Source organism: Physeter macrocephalus, chromosome 13 (assembly GCF_002837175.3).
Source record: "Physeter macrocephalus isolate SW-GA chromosome 13, ASM283717v5, whole genome shotgun sequence".
Taxonomy (NCBI): Eukaryota; Metazoa; Chordata; class Mammalia; order Artiodactyla; family Physeteridae; genus Physeter; species Physeter macrocephalus.
Window position 1 is genome coordinate 70431515 of NC_041226.1, and position 19840 is coordinate 70451354.

Consider the following 19840-nt stretch of genomic DNA (forward strand, 5'->3'; position numbering starts at 1 on the left):
CCGTGTCCCCTGCATCGGCAGGCGGACTCTCAACCACTGCGCCACCAGGGAAGCCCTATATTTCTTTTCTTAAAAGTCTGTTTCTTAGTCTGGCATATTGTCATGTAAGGCTGCATATAAAGTTTTTGACCTAATCACAGAAATGAATCCTCACCTGAAGATCGTTCAGGCAGGCATGCATTTTCGGATTTTTATCATAAGTATAGCTACTTTTAAGCGTATTCCATTAATTAGATTAGAGTAACATATACCAAAAATGAAAAAAACAACCACCAACATAAAAAACCAGAACATCTGTGGTTCTTTGGAAGACAGCTTCTGATATCAAGTATCTGATGTGTGTCTGGTCCTAGAAATAGAACCCAGTTTATCCCCTGCTCACAGATTAATGGAGGACAAGAACTGGCCTCTGAATAATCAGCAGCAATAAAGTAGGCCGAGGGTTAAATCTTGAAGCCAGGACTGTTCCATTTGCAGGCCAGAAATGAAAGAATAGCTGGCATTTTTATACATGATTGGGTTAAATAGTCTCAGATTTTCACCTCCATTGACGATTCACATGCCTCTCAGCCATTCATGTTCTATTCAAATTTTTATGCTTTCCTCAAGCCATATCCTTTGTCTTCTTTCCCTCTGCTGTCAGTTGAAGAAGTGCCCCTCCTTACCAAGACTATCAGCCACAATTGCCTTTGGAATCTTGCCTTTCAAACATCCCCCCAATCTCTGACATAATCCATTTCTCTCTTTCTCTGTGTTCTGGTCATGTGTTTCCTGTCTTCCTACAAATATGCTTATGTTTCCCATATTCTAAAAAGAGCTTCCTATAAGCATCTTTTAGTCTACTGTCTTTATTTCTTTTCAATTTTCAACAAAATGCCTTGAAAAAATAGTCTATACTCCCTTACTCTGATTTTCTTAGCATATATTTACATTGTAAACCCACATAATCTTTTTCCCACATCACTTTAGTGAACTTCTCTCTAAGGTTACCAAAGATGTTCCCATTTTCAAATCTAGAAACCATTTTCCCTGTCTTTACCTCTTACATTGTGTAACATTGGAATACCTTTTCCTTGAAACTCCTTCCCTTTTGCCTTCACAGAAATTATCCTATGCTAGTTTTTTACATCTCTGATCAAACCTTCTCTGATTTATCTGTCATCTTCATCCCACCCTTAAAAACAGGTGTTCACCAGGGGAGGATGAGGTGAGTAGAGAGAAGGAGAAGAGCCAAGAACCCAGGTCCCCAGGGCAAAGGGAATTGGTGTTCATCTAGGAAAAGAAGGATCATTTGATAATATGAAATCAATTCATAAATTTTTTTTTTTTATAAATAAGCACCTGCATATAATTATTGCAGTAGGCACAGTAAAATGGCATTTGAGGGCTTCCTTGGTGGCGCAGTGGTTGAGAGTCCGCCTGCCGATGCAGGGGACGCGGGTTCGTGCCCCGGTCCGGGAGGATCCCACATGCTGCGGAGCAGCTGGGCCCATGAGCCATGGCCGCTGAGCCTGCGTGTCCGGAGCCTGTGCTCCGCAATGGGAGAGGACACAGCAGTGAGAGGCCCGCGTACTGCAAAAAAGCATTTGATAATATTAAAGATTGTTTCCAGATTTAAAAAGAATTTAATGGAGAGAGAAATGCTCCCTTCTATTAATAAAAATCTCATCTCTGATTCAAAACCAACATCATTTAATGATGAAACACTAGAGACATTTTCATAAATCACTTTTAGGGCTTCAGTTATTTAAGTTCTAGTTACATTAAGACATGAAACAAAAAGAAAGGTGGAGATTATATTATTATTTATTGGTGACATAATTTGTATACAGAGAACATAAACAAATTTGAGCTATAAACTTGTAGAATTAGTAAAAGAGTTTGGCAAAATGGCTAGATATCAACTAATATTTCAAGATTATGAATACCACCAGTAGCAAGTGAAACATCTTAATGGTAGTGGTAGTTGTGTGGGGAAAAGACTGTATTCACAGGAGTATTAGCAACAGGAAAACTTTGCAACACCTGAAGTAACTTCTCAAAATAGGGACAGTCCATATGACAAGTCTACAAAGCTTGTTAGAGATACATACAAATTCACCACGTTACCTGATGAGAAGACCAAGTATTGTAAAGGCATTTAGAGAGGTCCTGTGGCTGCTGCCAGGATAGAGAACACAGAAGTAGACCATGTAAACACAGAAGCATGCTAGACGTGGCATCACGAACCAGAGGAACAATGTAAAATGATGCTGGGACAATTGATTGTCCACATGAAAGGAGAAAAATTCTCTTCTTACCTTACACACATGAAATCAGTTCCAGGTGGATTAAAACCTAAATGTAACGGGTGTAACAATTAGACAAAAATTTAGAAGAGTATTTTTACGAGCCCGGGTTAGGAAAGGCTTTCTTAAGTTACACAAAAGGTAAAGGAAAAAAATTGATCACTTTGATAACATTAAAAACTGTGTGTGGGGGGATATACAGAAGTGATTATAGTATTATTACACCCATGTTTTAAAAATGTACTCATAGAAGAATGACTGAAAGGGACGAAGTACACACATTCATATGTTTGGGTTCTTAAAAGTCATAAACTAGGAGAAAGGTATTTAACAAGGAGTTAGTTGCTGGAGTATATAAATAACTCACATATGTGACTTTGCAAAAGCCCTGCGACCCAAATGAAAAATGAGCAGTGAATATAACCAGCAAGTCACCAAAGGTAAAACCTAGAAAACCAACAAACACAAGGATACTCAGCTGCAGTTGTCAATAGGAAATGCAAATTAAAACAACAAAGTTAACAATCCCAAGCATGATGAAAATATGGAAAGAGGTAAATTTCATAAGCTGCTGATAGGAGTTTAAGTCAGGCAAAACCAATCTGAAGAGCAATTTGGCAGTTTCTACTAAACTTTTAAATTCACATACCCTATGACTCATCAGTTCCACTTTCCTTGTGTATAACACAGAAATCGTGATATTAACTACATATGATTGCTACTATATCATTTTGCTTCCACCTCAGGTTTTACCCAAAAACCTATTGTGTCTTTCAGGATTGTGTTTGCTGACTTCTTTATAATGAATCTGATTCTCTGGGGAGAAGGATCTTCAGCATCTATTCCTTTTGGGACGTTGGTTGCCATATTGGCTCTTTGGTTCTGCATATCTGTGCCCCTAACATTTATTGGTGCATACTTTGGTTTTAAGAAGAATGTAAGTTTATAGGTGTTAACTTATTCAAATGTATCTCAACTGTGGAAATTAGCGTATGCCACCTTAAAAGACATAGGTGTCTAAAAGATACAAACTAGTCCTGTGTGATCTGGATTTCATAGAAAATTGATGACTTCCTACTTTGATTGCAGTCATTCTTAAAATAGTACTCAGAAGAGTGTGGTAGAGAGAGGTTATGGATGTAAACTTAGATTTCAAAGTTTTGTAAGTAAATGGAAAGGGAAACTAAAATGGATTAATAGGAAATGAAATGCTAATTTAAACTAATGAAAAATTTGAATGTATTACATTAAAAATAAATTATTACTTCTTTTTAACCTAAAAAGTACATGCATTTTTTTCTTAGCCATAAATGTTTCTAATCCATATTACTTAACTAAGTAAACTGGGTAAAACTGAGTATGGGTTAGGAAGTGAAGCTGTAAGAAAAGTGACTATACAGTAAGAGTAGCAATTTTTTTAATATGTAGCTTTGGAATAAATTTTATATGCTTACCTGCTAATATTTGATTTTAAGAAATATTATAATCAGGTCTCAGTCCCTCCCTCCAGTCTTTCGGTCTCTACCTCTGCTGCCCCCTTTCTACCCTCATGCTAAGAGGAAAATGAGAATTCTGCAGTATCCTCCTCTAACTCCACTTCACTATCTTTGCTCTCCTCTGAAATTATCTCCACAAGGTTAAGAGAAATTACGTAGTTTAGTACACTTTGTGAGCGGACCTGGAAAAACCCTGGAAGAAACTTTATCTACTTTGACTTTTAAGAGACTTCAGTCTCCACTGCACCTACCATGCCAGGCTACTAAAAGATTTTTCAGTTCTTTGGCATTTTGTTTAATTTATGACTTAAAATCTATATAGCATAAGTAGTAAACTGATATGGTTTGAAATTTTTTTTAATTGCATAGATTAAATAAGTACTTAAAATTCTAAAAATATAAAAATTGAAGAACGATTTAGTGTTTCTCTGCCTATATACACATATACCTACATGTAAAATAATCTAGTCCACAGGAGTATAATCTCAATGAGCATATCAAGTTTTAAATTTTGATATGTCATCACAAAAACTATAGAGGTATGTTTTTGAGTTTTTTTGCAAGGAAATGAATTTCTGCATATGTACTCTTTTTTCCTCTTATGTAACTATGTTTAGGTACTTTAGGTTCCATTTGTTTTTATACTACCATGTAATGTGTCACGAAAGGGAGAATAATTGAGAACATCACCAATAACTTAGGATTATAAAGATTCATAGAGGCATTCATTATCTTCTTCATGTTCTTAAGTCTTAGTAAAATTGAGCAATTTTAATAAAGATGACATTGTCCATCTCCAAAAAAAATACATTGACCACAGTTTCAGAACCAGCTGATTTCTTACAGCAAGTATGTAATTAAAAGGAAAAACCTAACTCTACCTTTTTATTAAGTACTATTTTCTGAGTACTATATTATCTCCTCCTGTGTGTTTCTTACTTTGTCTAAAGCCATTAGTCATTGGATCACTGCTGGAAACAGTGGTGGCTTGTTCCAGAAGACAGACTGAATATTGTACCTGATGGTATCTGGTTTGTTGCTTCTAAATACAAATGTCACTTGGATGACTTAGGTAGACTTGTATCGCCATTCGTGTCAGCATGGAAGCTAAGAAAAAGCAGGCAAATAATCTAGTACAGAGAAGAATTTTTTCCTCTCTGTACTAGATTATAGATACATAATTATGAATCCTTTCTTTTGTTTTTTTCTGAAGGCCATTGAGCACCCAGTTCGAACCAATCAGATTCCACGTCAAATTCCTGAACAGTCCTTCTACACAAAGCCGTTACCTGGTATTATCATGGGAGGGATTTTGCCCTTTGGGTGCATCTTTATACAGCTTTTCTTCATTCTGAATAGTATTTGGTAAGCTAAGGACTAAGTCAAGTCCTCTTATTCCCATTCCCATTGTATGTAGTACTAACTTTCTCTTTTTGTTTATATGGATTACTATTTATACCTTATAAATGTAAGCCCTTCTCCAGTTATCAGAAATCTTAAGAGACAAAAGGTATTTTATCTTTTCAGTGTGAGAAAGAATAATTGTGATGTTATTATTAATCAAGTGCTTATTATTTCTTACTCTTACTTAATTCTCAGACCTCTGTAAGGCGGGTATTATCCCATTTTACAGAGGTGAAAATGAGATTTTGGAGGTTAAGTAATTTGCCTGTGTCACACAGCTACATTTTCTGTATGACAGAAAATTAACCTAAATCTCTCCAAACCTGTGCTCTTTAATAAGTCATCGGTAGTGCTTCAGAGAAGATGCTCTGAGCTCTTGATAGAGGGTATTCAAGCCAGCATTGGAGGAAGGGTTGAGCTAGACAACCTTCAAAGTCGTTTCTTGGGCATTCCCTGGTGGTCCAGTGGTTAGGACTCTGCACTTTTCACTGCTGAGGGCCCGGGGAACTAAGATCCACAAGCCACATGGCACAGCCAAAGGGGGAAAAAAAAATCACAAAGTCGTTACTTCCCTTCATCCTCTGATTTCTTGTTCGAATGGGAAAGCACATAGTGGCAATTTTGAGCCTCACTGTTAGGGTGTGTACATTGCAGTATATTATGATCCTTATTTGATTGCATTGACATATGTTACAGAAAGTACCAAGGTTCCAGGTAGCCTTGTCAGAACTAAATTGGAGCTTTTTAGTGATTAGAACTTGTCTTTCATTCCTGACTGTTAGTTTTTTCCAAATTCAACTGATTTTTATCATATATGATAAGAAACAATATGTACCAAATGTAACCTTTTCTTAGTTTGGCTCTGTCTTCACATTAATTTTTTTATCAAATTTGTCTGACTCACCAGTAGACAGATGGGCTAAGCGTATTTGAATAAATAAGAGTTTCAGGTTCTCCCTGAACAGGAAGGCAGAGTCCAATAGCACTGCTGCATCCTTCCTCCCCTTGCCCCGCCCCTGCCCCATCACTGTCTAAATCTACGAGAATTTGTCTTTGATTAGTTGGGAGAAAAAGCAATCATTTTCAGTTCAAGAAAAATGACAAGATTGTGTCATTTACTTTGTCAAAGAGAAAATATTTATAGCTTCATCTTGACATGTTTGATTATAGGTCACACCAGATGTATTACATGTTTGGCTTCCTGTTCCTGGTGTTTATCATTTTGGTTATTACCTGTTCTGAAGCAACCATACTTCTTTGCTATTTCCACCTATGTGCAGAGGTATGTATTAGCAATATTCAATTACGTTAATTTGTGGACAGTATTTATAATTTTGGCATAAGGCCACTTTGAATACTATTACAGTAAGACCCCTACATACGAACAAGTTCTGTTCCAAGAACGCATTCATAAGTCCAGTTTGTTCATAAGTCCAACAAAGTTAGCCTAGGTACCCAACTAACACAGTCAGCTATATAGTACTGTACTATAATAGGTTTATAATACTTTTCACATGAATAATACATAAAAAACAAACAAAAAATAAATCATTTTTAATCTTACAGTGCAGCACCTTGAAAAGTACAGTAGTACGGTACAACAGTTGGGGTACAAGGGCTGGCATCGAGTGAACAGGCAAGAAGAGTGACTGACTAGAGGAGGAGGGGAGGGGGGAAATGGTAGAGCTGAAGGATCGTCAGCAATTGGAGATGGAGGGCAAGCTGCAATGTCACTCACGCCTGACGCTGATGGCACACGTGCTGGTTCCTTGCTGGAACCAGATGCACGTTCGCATCTTTGAAAGTTCTGAACTTGAAGGTTCATATGTAGGGGACTTAACTGTAATTGAAGTAATTTCTGTAAATATGTGTTACTAAGGTAGAAATTGACCTGTATTCCTAAATCGAATGTAGCCTTCTTTAAGATTGAAAAAGATAATATCCTAGTTCAGTATATTTATTTATTTAGAGCTTAACTTTAAAATGTTAATTTCCTGAGAATAACACATTTTGCTGAATTTTTATTCTTTAACTGTCTGACTTTAAAATTAATATTCTTTTTTTGTGATACACTTGTAGACTGAAAATTTAGTGAAAATAAACATTTTAAGTGGAAAAATTTATTAAAACATTTCAGAGATTACATTGTTATGAGTTATATACTTGGCAACATGGTGATGTGTGTTGGTGTCCTTAGGTGACTTTTAAAGATTTAGATTGTGTTAAATCATTCTTTTACAGTTGTTTTCTATACAGGTGATAAAATCTGACTTTGTTAAACTTGAAACGCTTTTTTTAAAAAAAAATTGAGGTTAAGTTCACATAACATGAAATCAACCATTTTGAAGTGAACAATTCAGTGGCACTTACTACATATACAGTGTTGTGCACCCACTGTCTCTGTCTCAAAATATTTTCATCAACCCTAAATAAAATCCTGTACCCATTAAGTAGTTACTTCCCGTTCTCTCTCCCCATCAGACCCCTGGCAACCACCAATCTGCTTCTCTCTCTGCAGATTTATCTGTTCTGGATATTTCATGTAAATGGAATCATACATTATGTGTGACCTTTTGTGTCTGGCTTCCTTCACTTAGCAGAATGTTTTAAGGTTCATCACACTGTAGCATGTATCAGTGCTTCATTCCTTTTTATAGCCGAGTAATATTCCATTGCATAGAAAGGTGTACTCCAGTTTGTTTATTCATTCATTCATTGATGGACGTTAGGTTTGTTTCCACCTTTTGGTTATTGTGAATAGTGCTGCTATGAACATTCATGTACAAATATTTATTTGGGTACCTGTTTCCAGTTCTTTGGGGTATATATGTTGGAGTGGTATTGCTGAGTCATATGGTAATTCTTTGTTTAACTTTTTGAGGAACCATCAAACTGTTTTTTCTACAGTGGCTGCACCATTTTACATTCCTACTGGCAATGCACAAGTGTTCCAGGTTCTCTACATCCTTGCCAATACCTGCTATTTTCTGGGTGTTTAAATTATAGCCATCCTAGAAGGTGTGAAGTGGTATCTCATTGTGGTTTTGATTTTCATTTCCCCAATGACTAATGATGATGAGCATATTTTCTTGGGTATCTTGTTTGGTGAAATGTCTAATTCCTTTGCGCATTTGTAAGTTGGGTTGTTTATCTTTTTGTTTAATTGTTAGAGTTCTTTCTATATTCTGGATACTAGACCTTTATCAGATATATGATTTGTAAATTTTTTTCTCCCATTCTGTAGGCTGTCTTTTCACTTTCTTAATGATGTCTTTTGCACCAAACTTAATTTTGAGGGTCTGACTTATCTATTTTTTTCTTTTGTTTCTAAGAATTCATCGCTTAAATCCAAGGTCATGAAGATTTACCCCCATGTTTCTTCCAAGTGTATAGTTTTAGGTCATTGATCCATTTTGAATTAATTTTTGTATGTGGTATTAGTTAGGGGTCCAACTTCATTCTTTTGCATGTGGCTCTCCAGTTTTCCAAGCACCTTTTGTTGAAGAAATTATTCTTTCCTCATTAAATGGCCTTGGTAACCTGTTGAAAACACATTGGCCCATAGATGTGTGGGTTTATTTCTGGAGTCTCAATTCTGTTCCAGTGGTATATATGCTGTTTTTATGCCAACACCACCACTGTTTTGATTACCATGGCTTCGTATTAAGTTTTGAAATTGGTAAGGGTAAGTCTTCCAACTTTGTTCTTCTTTTTGAAGATTATTTTGGCTCTTTAGGGCCCTTTGCAATTTCCTGTGACTCTGAGGATTGGCTTTTTCGTTTTTGCTAAGAAGGTTGTTGGAATTTTGATAGGGATTGCATTGAATCTGTAGGTTGCTTTGGAGAGTGTTGCCATCTTAACAATATTAAGTCTTCTAATCCATGAAAACAGATGGCTTTCCATTTATTTAAATCATCTGTAATTTTTTTTTAGCAGTGTTTTGTAGTTTTCAGTGTACAGGTCTTTCACCTCCTTGGTTAAATTTATTCCTAGGTATTTTTTTCTTTTGGATGCTGCTGTAAATGGAATAATTTTTTTAACTTCCTTTTCTGGATCATTCATTGTCAGTATATGAAAACAGTGATTTTCATGTTGATCTTGTACCCTGCAACTTTGCTAAATTCATTTATTGGTTTTAGTAGTTTTCATGTATGGATTCTTTAGGATTTTCTAATCTTGGTGTGCTTTTGAAATATATATATTTTTTACATATTCCAAAGGGTAAGATAGTGAAGTATCTTTTAGAAGATCTCCTGCTAAGCTATAAGCCACTTTATGTAAAAAGTAAGAGAAGCTGTATTTAAAAACCTACCTTATATAAATTGTTAGTAATAACTAAAAATGGGTTTCAACCAGGTTTTTTTGAAGATAATCTTCTTCCTAATATAAAGGTGACTAGACTATAAGTAATACTAATTTTGAATTATGTAACTAAGCTTTTCTTATATTTCTTTTCTTTTTGGGAAACATACATTTTAAAATATAGCCTAATGCTTCATTATTCATAAACTGTTTAAGATTTTTCTAAACGTTTTTAGCCAGTCTTTAAGTAGTTCCATCAAAGGTAGAGGGTGCTTCTCAGCACCTTTAGTGAGGAGGGAAATTGGCAAAGTTCAGTGTGAGAAAGAGACTGGAACCAATAGCAAAAATTAGGTTTGGGGTGCTATTTCACTTAGCTGTGTTTGCTTTATAACTTTATTCTACTACATGTTATCTATTAATTGGAAAGTAATTCTTGATCTTTCATTTTTTTCTTTTCTACCCAGGATTATCATTGGCAATGGCGTTCATTCCTTACCAGTGGCTTTACTGCAGTTTATTTCTTAATATATGCAATACACTACTTTTTTTCAAAACTGCAAATCACAGGAACAGCAAGTACAATTCTGTACTTTGGTTATACCATGATAATGGTTTTGATCTTCTTTCTTTTTACAGGTAAGAATTAGAATGAGTTATTTTTAGTTAATAGGTTTTTAGGCAGATTACAATTATTTTAACTTGTATCCAAATTACAAGTTCTTAGGCAAATTACAATTACATGAAAGCTTGTGCTACTCAGTGCTCCTGTATTTAGCTTTGAGCGCAGCTAAGCATAGTTTGGTCTGCCTCCCTGTGAGGTGAATATCAGTAAACCGAAGGTGAGAAAACAGAACCTAAGGGGAGAAGACTGAACGGGGTCCGTTGTTGTGCTGCAAGTACAGGGGCATCTCAGCCAGTAGCTCTCAAGGTTTCCCCTGTTAGTCTCCTAATGGAGCAGTCTTGCTTCTGCTCATTTCAGAAAGAGCATAAAAAGCTCTAACTGCCTAAGTTTAGGAGTAAGTAGAAATTGAGGCAGTGAAGTCAAGATGAGATTGAGAATAAATGATATCCGGAAAAGATAATCATAGTACATCCCTTATTCTAGAAGTTTTAAGCTACAGGTTTATATCTCCACTTTAAAATCCAAGTACCTAATGGGATACAGTGTGCTTTATATTGGTATTTCTAGGTGTATATCTTCTCTGTCCACCTAGATAAGTTTTCTGTATCTCAGAGCCCTGTGGGTGCTTGGTCAGCATTTGTGGAAGGACTACACCAAAAAAAAAAAAAAAAAAAAAAGATTGGGGGTACCTTTCTTTGTCATAAAAAATGTACATCTAAAATTTTATCTAAGATTGCGTTGCATGCTATGTGAGGAAATATAGGAGTCAAAAAGAAAAAAACTTAAAAAATTTTTTTTTAAGTTTTTATTTATTTTTGGCTGCACGGCATGAGGGATCTTAGTTCCCCGACCAGGGATCAAACCCGTGCCCCCTGCATTGGAAGCACTTAAGTCTTAACCACTGGACCTCCAGGGAAGTCCCAGAAAAAAACTTTCTAAAAAATTAGAACTTTTCTATTTTTTACTCATCTGTTAACATTTAAGAAAATTAGGTAGAGTTTTGAAGTGCCCCTTTTGCTATGTCAGTATGTAACAAGCTTTAGGCACTTATATCAGTTCCATACTGCAGGTCATTCATTGGTCAGACATAGTGGGGTAGGAGTTGGGGGGTGCATATCTTGATGCTATGTGATAGATATAGGCCCATAGCCATAAGTCTTAATTAATAAATGTCTGTAAAACAGTCATAGCCTGTGAAACAAGGATTACTGTTTTTGTGCATCTGTATCTGTGTCCATGCATGCATATATAGAGTAATTTATTCCTTGCTACACACAAAAAATAATGATCTTGGTGAATGTCTTGTTGTTTTTCCAGGCATATGTTATAATGATAATTTAACCATCACCTGAACTTTATTGTTCTTGATTTTTAAAGTGTCATATTTTTACTTATTTAGAGTAAAACAAATTTTGTAATCTAAATTCTGGAGCCACAGCAAATTGAATCAACCAGTTAAGCCAGTAACTTTTAGTGTATTTCACTTTGTGGAAAAGGTTCTCTACACAGGAGTGCTGAGCCCTTTCAGCATCTTGCATTTTTCTAAAGTGGGGACATCCATATTTATTTCAGGACTCTGAACTGACACCTTTTATTTAAGTCAGTCTATTTTACAAGACAAAATAATTGTTCTGTCACATAAGGAAAGATGCCACTTTTAGTATGTACACTATATCTATTCAACATTAAGAACGAAGTAAAATACTAGAAGTATTTTGTTAAGAACAAAATAAACTCAACTTTCTTAGGGTTGCTAGATAAAATGTTTTTTTTATCTTAAAGTACCTTCTACTATCTTGGAAGTTCTTGCTAACCATAAGATTGTTTAAATATATTTATGTTTTCACCATTACTTTTCCGAAATTAACCCCAACCTCTTCTCAAGTCTTAATAATGACCCTTTGAATATCCAAAAGGTGTATTTGTGTGTCCTCCAAAACACACACAGTGTGCATGACATGCACAGAGTAGGTACTCGGTACATGTATGATGTGAGAATAATAACATTCATAACTTCTGTAGTAATGGCCCATGTATAGTCTCTTGACTTAGAAAATCTACTTTAATACTTTCTGTTTATATTACATTTAAAACAATGGTGAAAACTGTTGGAACTTTAAAGATAAAACGTCCACAAGGGACATGTATATATCTCCTTCTGTATTCTTCTGCACCCCTACCTATTGACTATTTCTCAGGGGGTAATCTTGGAAAAAAAGCTATGCCTCAGCTTTAAAAATGTGTTAGTTTCACAATTTAGTATATATTCTCTTGCAAAACAAGAGTCTCTGAATTTATGTTTAGTAAATCTAAGCATGGTATAGTTTAAAAGAATACTACACTTGAAGTCAGAAAAGGTGAATTTGAATTCTGGCCTTTCTTACCAGCCACAGGCCATTAGACAGTTACGTAACCCCTTGGAGCCTCATATTTGTCACCTCTCTAGCATTCAGATTTTTTGGAATCTAGAGGGATGAAAATACCTGAAAATTAGGGCATGTATTTTTTCATGAATCATCTCATTTACTCTACATAACAGTCTATGGCGATAGGGCAGATAAAATTATCCCTCTTAAATATGATAAAGAAATGGGCTTGGAGATTCCAGGTGTCTAATCCAAAGATGATACACACAGCTTATGACAGAGCTGCTCTGTCCTCCAGTACCACACCACCTCTCATTTCAGAGGGGGTGTGCCTTTGTTAATATTCTAATCATATCACTTTCAACACTTTGTAAAAATCTTTTTGAGTTATTTTATTATAATTCTTTGAAAACTGATCATTCCTGCTAACTGTACTTATAAAATATCCCCATTTAATTACTCTGTGAATCTGATATTCTGATATTTAAGCCATTCATATCATATGTTGAATTAATTAAATGGCAGTTTTCCATTTTGTGATAAGAAAATATTCTTTCTGACTTACTTCACTCTGTATGACAGACTCTAGGTCCGTCCCCCTCACTGCAAATAACTCAATTTCATTTCTTTTTTATGGCTGAGTAATATTCCATTGTATATATGTGCCACATCTGCTTTATCCGTTCATCTGTTGATGGACGCTTAGGTTGCTTTCATGTCCTGGCTATTGTAAATAGTGCTGCAGTGAACACTGTGGTACATGACTCTTTTTGAATTATGGTTTTCTCAGGGTATATGCCCAGTAGTGGGATTGCTGTGCTGGGTCGTACAGTAGTTCTGTTTTTACTTTTTTAAGGAAGGGTGGGAGGGAGGTGCAAGAGGGAGGGGATATGGGGGTATATGTATACATATAGCTGATTCACTTTGTTATACAGCAGAAACTAGTGCAACATTGTGAAGCGATTATACTCCCAAAAAAGACATGGGAAAAAAAATGAAAATATTCTTAAATAGAAAAGTAAAATTGGCATCCTTTTCATCTTCAATTTTAGCCTTTTCCATGTAATAAGAAAAAGAATATCTTACAGAAAGCTTTCAGTAATCCTATAGCATACAAAGTTTTTTCTGTCAATTTCTGTAAGAAATTTGATTTGAGTTCTGTATTTTTCAAAAAAGTTCATGGATCTATGGTATATTCCTGTTAAGTAATGATTTATAGTTTTGTGGCTTTTTTTAAGGAACCAATCATTTTAAGCCTGTATTTTTGTGTAAATCATGAAGCTGCCTTTGAAAAGGGATTTATTTTTGTTTTTTCTTTTATAGGAACAATTGGCTTCTTTGCATGCTTTTGGTTTGTTACCAAAATATACAGTGTGGTGAAGGTTGACTGAAGAAGCCCCGTGTGTCCAGTTAAAACAGAAATAAATTAAATTCTTCATCAACAAAGACCTGTTTTTGTGACTGCCTTGAGTTTTATCAGACTTATTGGCCTAGTAATCCTTCAGAAACAACATAATTCTAAATACACCTCTCCCCATACACCTGTCTCCACAGAATGTATTATCAACACTAAAACATTTGTATTGTGATTTGATTAAGTATATATTCAGTTGTTCTCAGTGAAGAGCAAATTTAAATATTATGTGCATTTGTAAATATAATAGCTATAAAATTTTCAGTACTTCTAATGATAAAATAGAAGAGGCCATATTAAACAATACTGATGAAATACAGGACAGTTCATTGTAAATAGGATTTTCTAGGCTTGGTAGGTGGAAAGAATTATTTTTCTTTGAAGGAAGTAACTTTTTATCATGGTAATTTTGAAGGATAATTCGTATGATGTGTATTGGGGGGATGTGGCTTTTAAAAACATCTTGTCTTGGTTGTAACTGTTCATATCTTCTGTGTTGACTTCATTATTCCCATGGTATTGGCCTTTTAAACTATGTGCCTCTGAGTCTTTCAGTTTATAAAATTGTTATCTTAATAAATATTGTAAAAACGTCTTCATTGCATATTCATGGAGATTCTGTAAATACAAATCCATTTACCAATGGTGTTTTTAATGATTTATACTATTATGTCAGATTTTACTGATTTTTGCTAATGTAATACTTTCTGAGTTTTGAGCTAAATGAAATTCCAGTCTCCTGGGCTTTGTAACAAAACTAAAATTTTTCACTATTAGGCAGTAACAGAAATTTTAATCATGCATATCTAGCCAGATAAATTATGTAAGTATAGTAGTTACTATGAGCCTTACTGCATTGCCATTAAGAATTTCATATTTTTTACCTGTTTTTCAAAATACAGTATTTTTTATTTTTTAAAAAAATCAGTTTTTATGGTCTGTACATTAACAATGACTAGCACTTCTTCTTTATGATTACATTGTCTTAATTTGGACCTCCTAGAGTTCAGAAATAACCGTGTTGCAGCATGTTGACTGGGACTGTCTCGCGCACAGCAGTAAACTAAGCCGGTGGGGCTGGGTTAGCCGCACTGTGGAGAGTTCCCTGTTTCCTGTTTCAGCAGTGCTCGGGTGGAAGGAGCTGGGGACTCAGAATCCATCCCATGGTTCTGCCGCTGAGCCAGGGCCCTGCCACAGGGTCCCATCTCAGTGGCCATCACCACCATGACTCCTCTGCCCTGGATGATGTGGCTTTGGAGAACTGGCCAACTCCTTGAGGAGGGACATGTTGAGAAACTGTTGAAGCTGCAGAACCGAGGTCACAGAACCTTCTTTCAGGACATCAAGAAAGCAGATGGTAAGGACTGGGGACACCTGAGTGCTGTGGGAAAGTGTGAATCAGTTACACTTCCAGTAAATTGCACATTAGTAATTGCACAAACTAGCTGCCATCAAAAATGATTCTCCCCCTCCCCCATTCATACGACTTCCTTGAGACCCATTACATGAATTTATCAGAGAACCGGGCAGTCAACCTGTGCAGAATGGGGGCCCAGAAATCTGGTGTTTTTGACAAACACACCCTGGGAGGCAGTGACAACTGGAGCTGAGGTTCAGGCTGGCTTCCCTAGAGCTATGGGAGTGGCTTTGGACCGTCACCAGTGCAGTGTTGCATCATTGGGTTACCTTTGACCATTCTAGAGCGAGTGCACCCACCTTCGTAAACCTGCCGTGTGTGTGCGCGTGCGCGCTTGTGTGTAAAAAGGGAGTAGAGGTGATGTGGAAGGGGACAGAGGTATTAGATGGGGTGTGTGTGTTTCAGCCCTGCTCTACCACTAATGAGCAGATCCCTTCCAATATAAAGCCTTTGACTAAAGTATTCCCTTTCCATCCTCAGAATTCATAATAATATTTTCAGTACTGATGTTTGTTTGACAGTTCTATTATTGTCTTAAATATTACTCAAATTATTGTATAACTTTGCCCGCTTATCCTTCCAAATAGATCACACACTTCTCAAGGGCAGGAACCACTACTTGTATCATCTTCGGTTCAGGCCCACGGCATAACAGGACTTCGCATGTTGTAGGCGTATATTTGTCATTTGAAACTAAGAATTGAAATAAGTGATATTGATTTTAAATATTTAAATTATTTGATATAATGATATAAAGACACTATTTCAATATTTTGTTTAGCTCTCAGATTCCAGAATGTGGGGTTTTGATTTCGGTAAAATTTTGCATTTTAATGTGCTTCCAGCAACATCGTCTTGTACACTTGTTCTATGTTCATTGACAGTTGTTAAAACAAATCAGCACTGGCAGAACTTGGCCAGCTTCTCTCTATACTTAGTTTGAACTGTTACCCATGGAACCAGCTCAGACATAAAGCTACAAAGAGGCTAATTGAAATGAGAATGCTGGGTCATTTCTCATTCAAATAAAACAGATGGCCCTCCTTGCCACACTTCTGTCAAATTTGGGGGGAAACGATTAAATGCATTTTTAACTCCCACACATGGTTACTCTGCTCCTCAAAGGAATTATACACAGCGATTGAAATGCGGGGGGTGCAGGAGGGAGGGCTTTTTAAAATAGCAGAGCTTGTTTCCCTTTATTTTGAAGGTTTAAGAAAAAGCGCTTTAACAGGAATAGTCTGTATTCACAGTTTCAGTTTAGATTCTGAATATTTAATTTTCACTTTAATTCAAATGTTTCTTTGGAATAGGTAATCCATGCACATGGTAAACAGTTCAGAATGGACAAGAGAATATAGAGAAAAGTAAGTCTGCTTTCATCCTCAGTCACTGACTTTTCTCCCCTGGAGACAATCATTGTTAACGGTTTCTTTCCAGAAACTGAAACTTCGTTTTTCATTTACCTACTTGAACCCTTTTCTTTGATTCCTGTTTAACTGACAGTATTAAGAGTATCTGGTTTCAGAATTGGCGTGAGAGTTTTAAGAAAGCAGCTGTGGAGTGTGTATTCTTATTGGGCTGGGTATGTTTGGTATATTAGTGCAAAGCATCGCTGTTACAAAAGTCACCTCGTTGACATTTAATAAATCTGTAAAGTGATATAGACCACCTCTTAGGACCTGTTTGGGGAAAGAAATTTGAAGAGAAAATTCTCTTGTCCCATAGCCGGGTAGCTGCTCCAGCTCAGCTGCCCAGAGGCAGGACACAATGACGAGAGATCTAGTAAAAGGTCCCAGCTCATGGAGGCAGCATCTGATTCCACGAATTGCTATGCAGAAATGTGGCCCCTTGTTACTGATCTCTGGAAAAGGGACTTAAAAACAACCTGATGCCTGGCTAAAATGTGCACTTGTGCACACACACTTGCGTGCACCATTTGCCTCAGGAGCTGGGTGCCCTTCCTCGGCTTTCTCTCCACCTACCCTCCCCACCCAGTGTTATCAAAGCTTAATTTCAGGAGAAGCCACGATATGGTTCATTTCCACCTCAGGTGTGAATTTTGTTTGTTTGTTTTTACATGCATGTCAGGGTGGTTGCATTTTTAACCATGTGAGTAACAGTGAAATGAGCTTTGTTTCCCGGAGGGGGGAAAAATATCCAAGGATCGGTGTGAACAGCTGGGGAGTAGTTCCTTCTTGGCACCTCGTCGTTGCTCCCCCGAGGCGGCTGACCTCACACTCTGGAGCAGCCCCTCGGGGGTTTGAAGGGACTCCCCGTGTTCTCCCTCACTGTCCTAGGCTGTGGCCGGAAGCCCAGGCGCACGGGTGCCTCAGACACACTCCCGGCTCAGGCTCCAGGTTCCGGCAATTCCCCAGGCTCACCCTGCTGCACCCTGGCCTCCTAGCATGGTCCCAGGAGGCTGCGGCGACCCCCACCAACCAAAGCCCAAGGTGCTGCTGGTGAAATGCGCCCCGAGGGAAGGAAGCGCAGACCCTGCACAGTGCCCGTGAGCTGCCCTCTTCCACTGGAAGATGCAGCCTACCTTTCAGAGCTGTGAAAAATCTGTAAAATCTACTTTGATCCCGTCTGACTTGCGCTTACATTCAGATATTTAATCTTCAGGCTGCTATGAGGTATGTGTGAGTAAACGTATGTGAAATTCTGTCAGCAAATGACGAAAGGCTAAACGGGAGTTGGGTAAGGATGTCATTTTATATTAAGCCACAGTTCCTTCTGATCCTCTCAGTGTTCTAGTTACGCAAACACAGTGGTTTGGCATTGCAGTCTTTATCCTGATTTCACCAGCTTTTCTAGATACTCTATGTGTGCGTTATCCAGAGTAGCATATTACTCTTTATTTTCTTAAAATCGTAACGTGGCCGCTATAGGAAGGAGAGAAATTGCTGGAAGATGTGAGCGTTGCTGGGAGATGGGGAGCCCCATATACCCTGATCTTGCTCCCGGCAAGAAGGAGCTAACCTGTGGTGCATTCTGAGGGTTTAAGTTGCTGACTGGGCGGTGGAGGCGAGCCCCAGGGCCCTCGAGTCAAGGCAAGGGATGGTGGTGGAGACCACTGGAGGTTGACCCAGCAGTGTTCATTGACTGGGGCCTGCTGGTCGAGGAGCCCAATCTGCTGGCTTTCTGGTGAACAGAAAACATGAATAAAATATAGGAGAGGTTGTGGCGGTTGAGCGGCAACTGTCTTTGAGACAGAAAAAGGTGGGGAGGCGAAGGGAGGACGGTGACTTGCTCCCCGTTTGCGGAGCCCGACTCCCGTCACCCTGCCACTTGTACTGTGAACGGCAGCGCAGCTCAGGGTGTCGCCCTTGGTTCGTGCCTTTACCATCCTTGTCTGCGCCGGGCAGGGCAGGAAGCCGAAGTCCCACTGGTCTGTGAGCACCCTGTAAACACTGAAGGGGCAAGACTCGAGTAGCTGGGATGCCAAGGGATGTGGTGGGAGGGAAGCTACAGAGCCCTCCGACTGAGCGCCCGGCAGCCCTCAGGGAGATGACCTGTGCCACAGACTCCCTCTTGTCTTCAAGTGGAATTTGATGAGCCCCTCAGCCAAAGGCAGGTCTTAGAAGCTGCCCAGGGCCTTGATGCAAGAACAGCTGAGCCAGGCCTAGCCTCCTGGTGGCGTGTGGTTGAAGGAACACCCCAGGCAGACTTCTCCCACATCTGGAGGCTGCAGAGCAGTGTCCCCCGGGCCCATCCTGCTGACAAACAGGGCTTCTGACATGTGGTGCCCACGAGGGCACAGAAGATCTGTTTTGTAGTTTCTTAGGATTTCTGGCGGGTTCTGAGGTTTGGCTGGGCTTTGGCAACCAATTATTTCCTGAGGAAAGATGGTCCAAGCACTTGTCTACTTAGCCTAGAAATGTAGGGCTTTCTAGAGAATAAATAAAATGTCCTCCTTGGCCTTCCCTGGTGGCGCAGTGGTTAAGAATCCTCCTGCCAGTGCAGGGGACACAGGTTCGAGCCCTGGTCCAGGACCATCCCACATGCCGCGGAGCAGCTAAGCCCATGTACCACAACTACTGAGCCTGCGCTGTAGAGCCTGCGAGCCACAACTACCGGAGCCTGCGTACTGCAGCTGTTGAAGCCCGCGCGCTCTAGGGCCTGTGCTCCACCACAAGAGAAGCCATCGCAATGAGAAGCCCGCGCACCACAACAAAGAGTAGCCCCCGCTCGCCGCAACTAGAGAAAGCCCAGGGGCAGCAACGAAGACCTAACACAGCCAAAAATAAATAGAATAAATTTATTAAAGAAGAAAAAAGTCCTCCTTTTCCCCTTCTCTGACCTTCTCCCTTCCCACTTCACACCCAGCAGAAGCACCAGAATTACTCATCTGGCAAAGAATTGAAGCACATTTCTCTAATGAGGACCAGGACCCAGGTCTCTATGTCTTTTTTTTTTTTTTTTTAAAGAATAATTTCTTGGGCTTCCCTGGTGGCGCAGTGGTTGAGAGTCCACCTGCCTATGCAGGGGACACGGGTTCGTGCCCCGGTCCGGGAGGATCCCACATGCC

At 38.4% G+C, this 19840-nt stretch overlaps 1 protein-coding gene across 1 annotated transcript in view; it reads left to right on the forward strand.

The window, feature by feature from the left end:
* The window catches only part of TM9SF2 (transmembrane 9 superfamily member 2), a 61512-nt gene extending 47025 nt beyond the window's left edge, over window positions 1–14487 (forward strand). Inside the window, exons 13-17 of the mRNA XM_007103729.4 lie at window positions 3066–3225; window positions 4998–5149; window positions 6359–6470; window positions 9955–10126; window positions 13802–14487. Of these exons, the coding sequence (XP_007103791.3) occupies window positions 3066–3225; window positions 4998–5149; window positions 6359–6470; window positions 9955–10126; window positions 13802–13869 (664 nt within the window). The 3' untranslated portion in view covers window positions 13870–14487. The remainder of the gene's footprint in view (window positions 1–3065; window positions 3226–4997; window positions 5150–6358; window positions 6471–9954; window positions 10127–13801) is intronic.
* Window positions 14488–19840: the final 5353 nt, after the last annotated feature.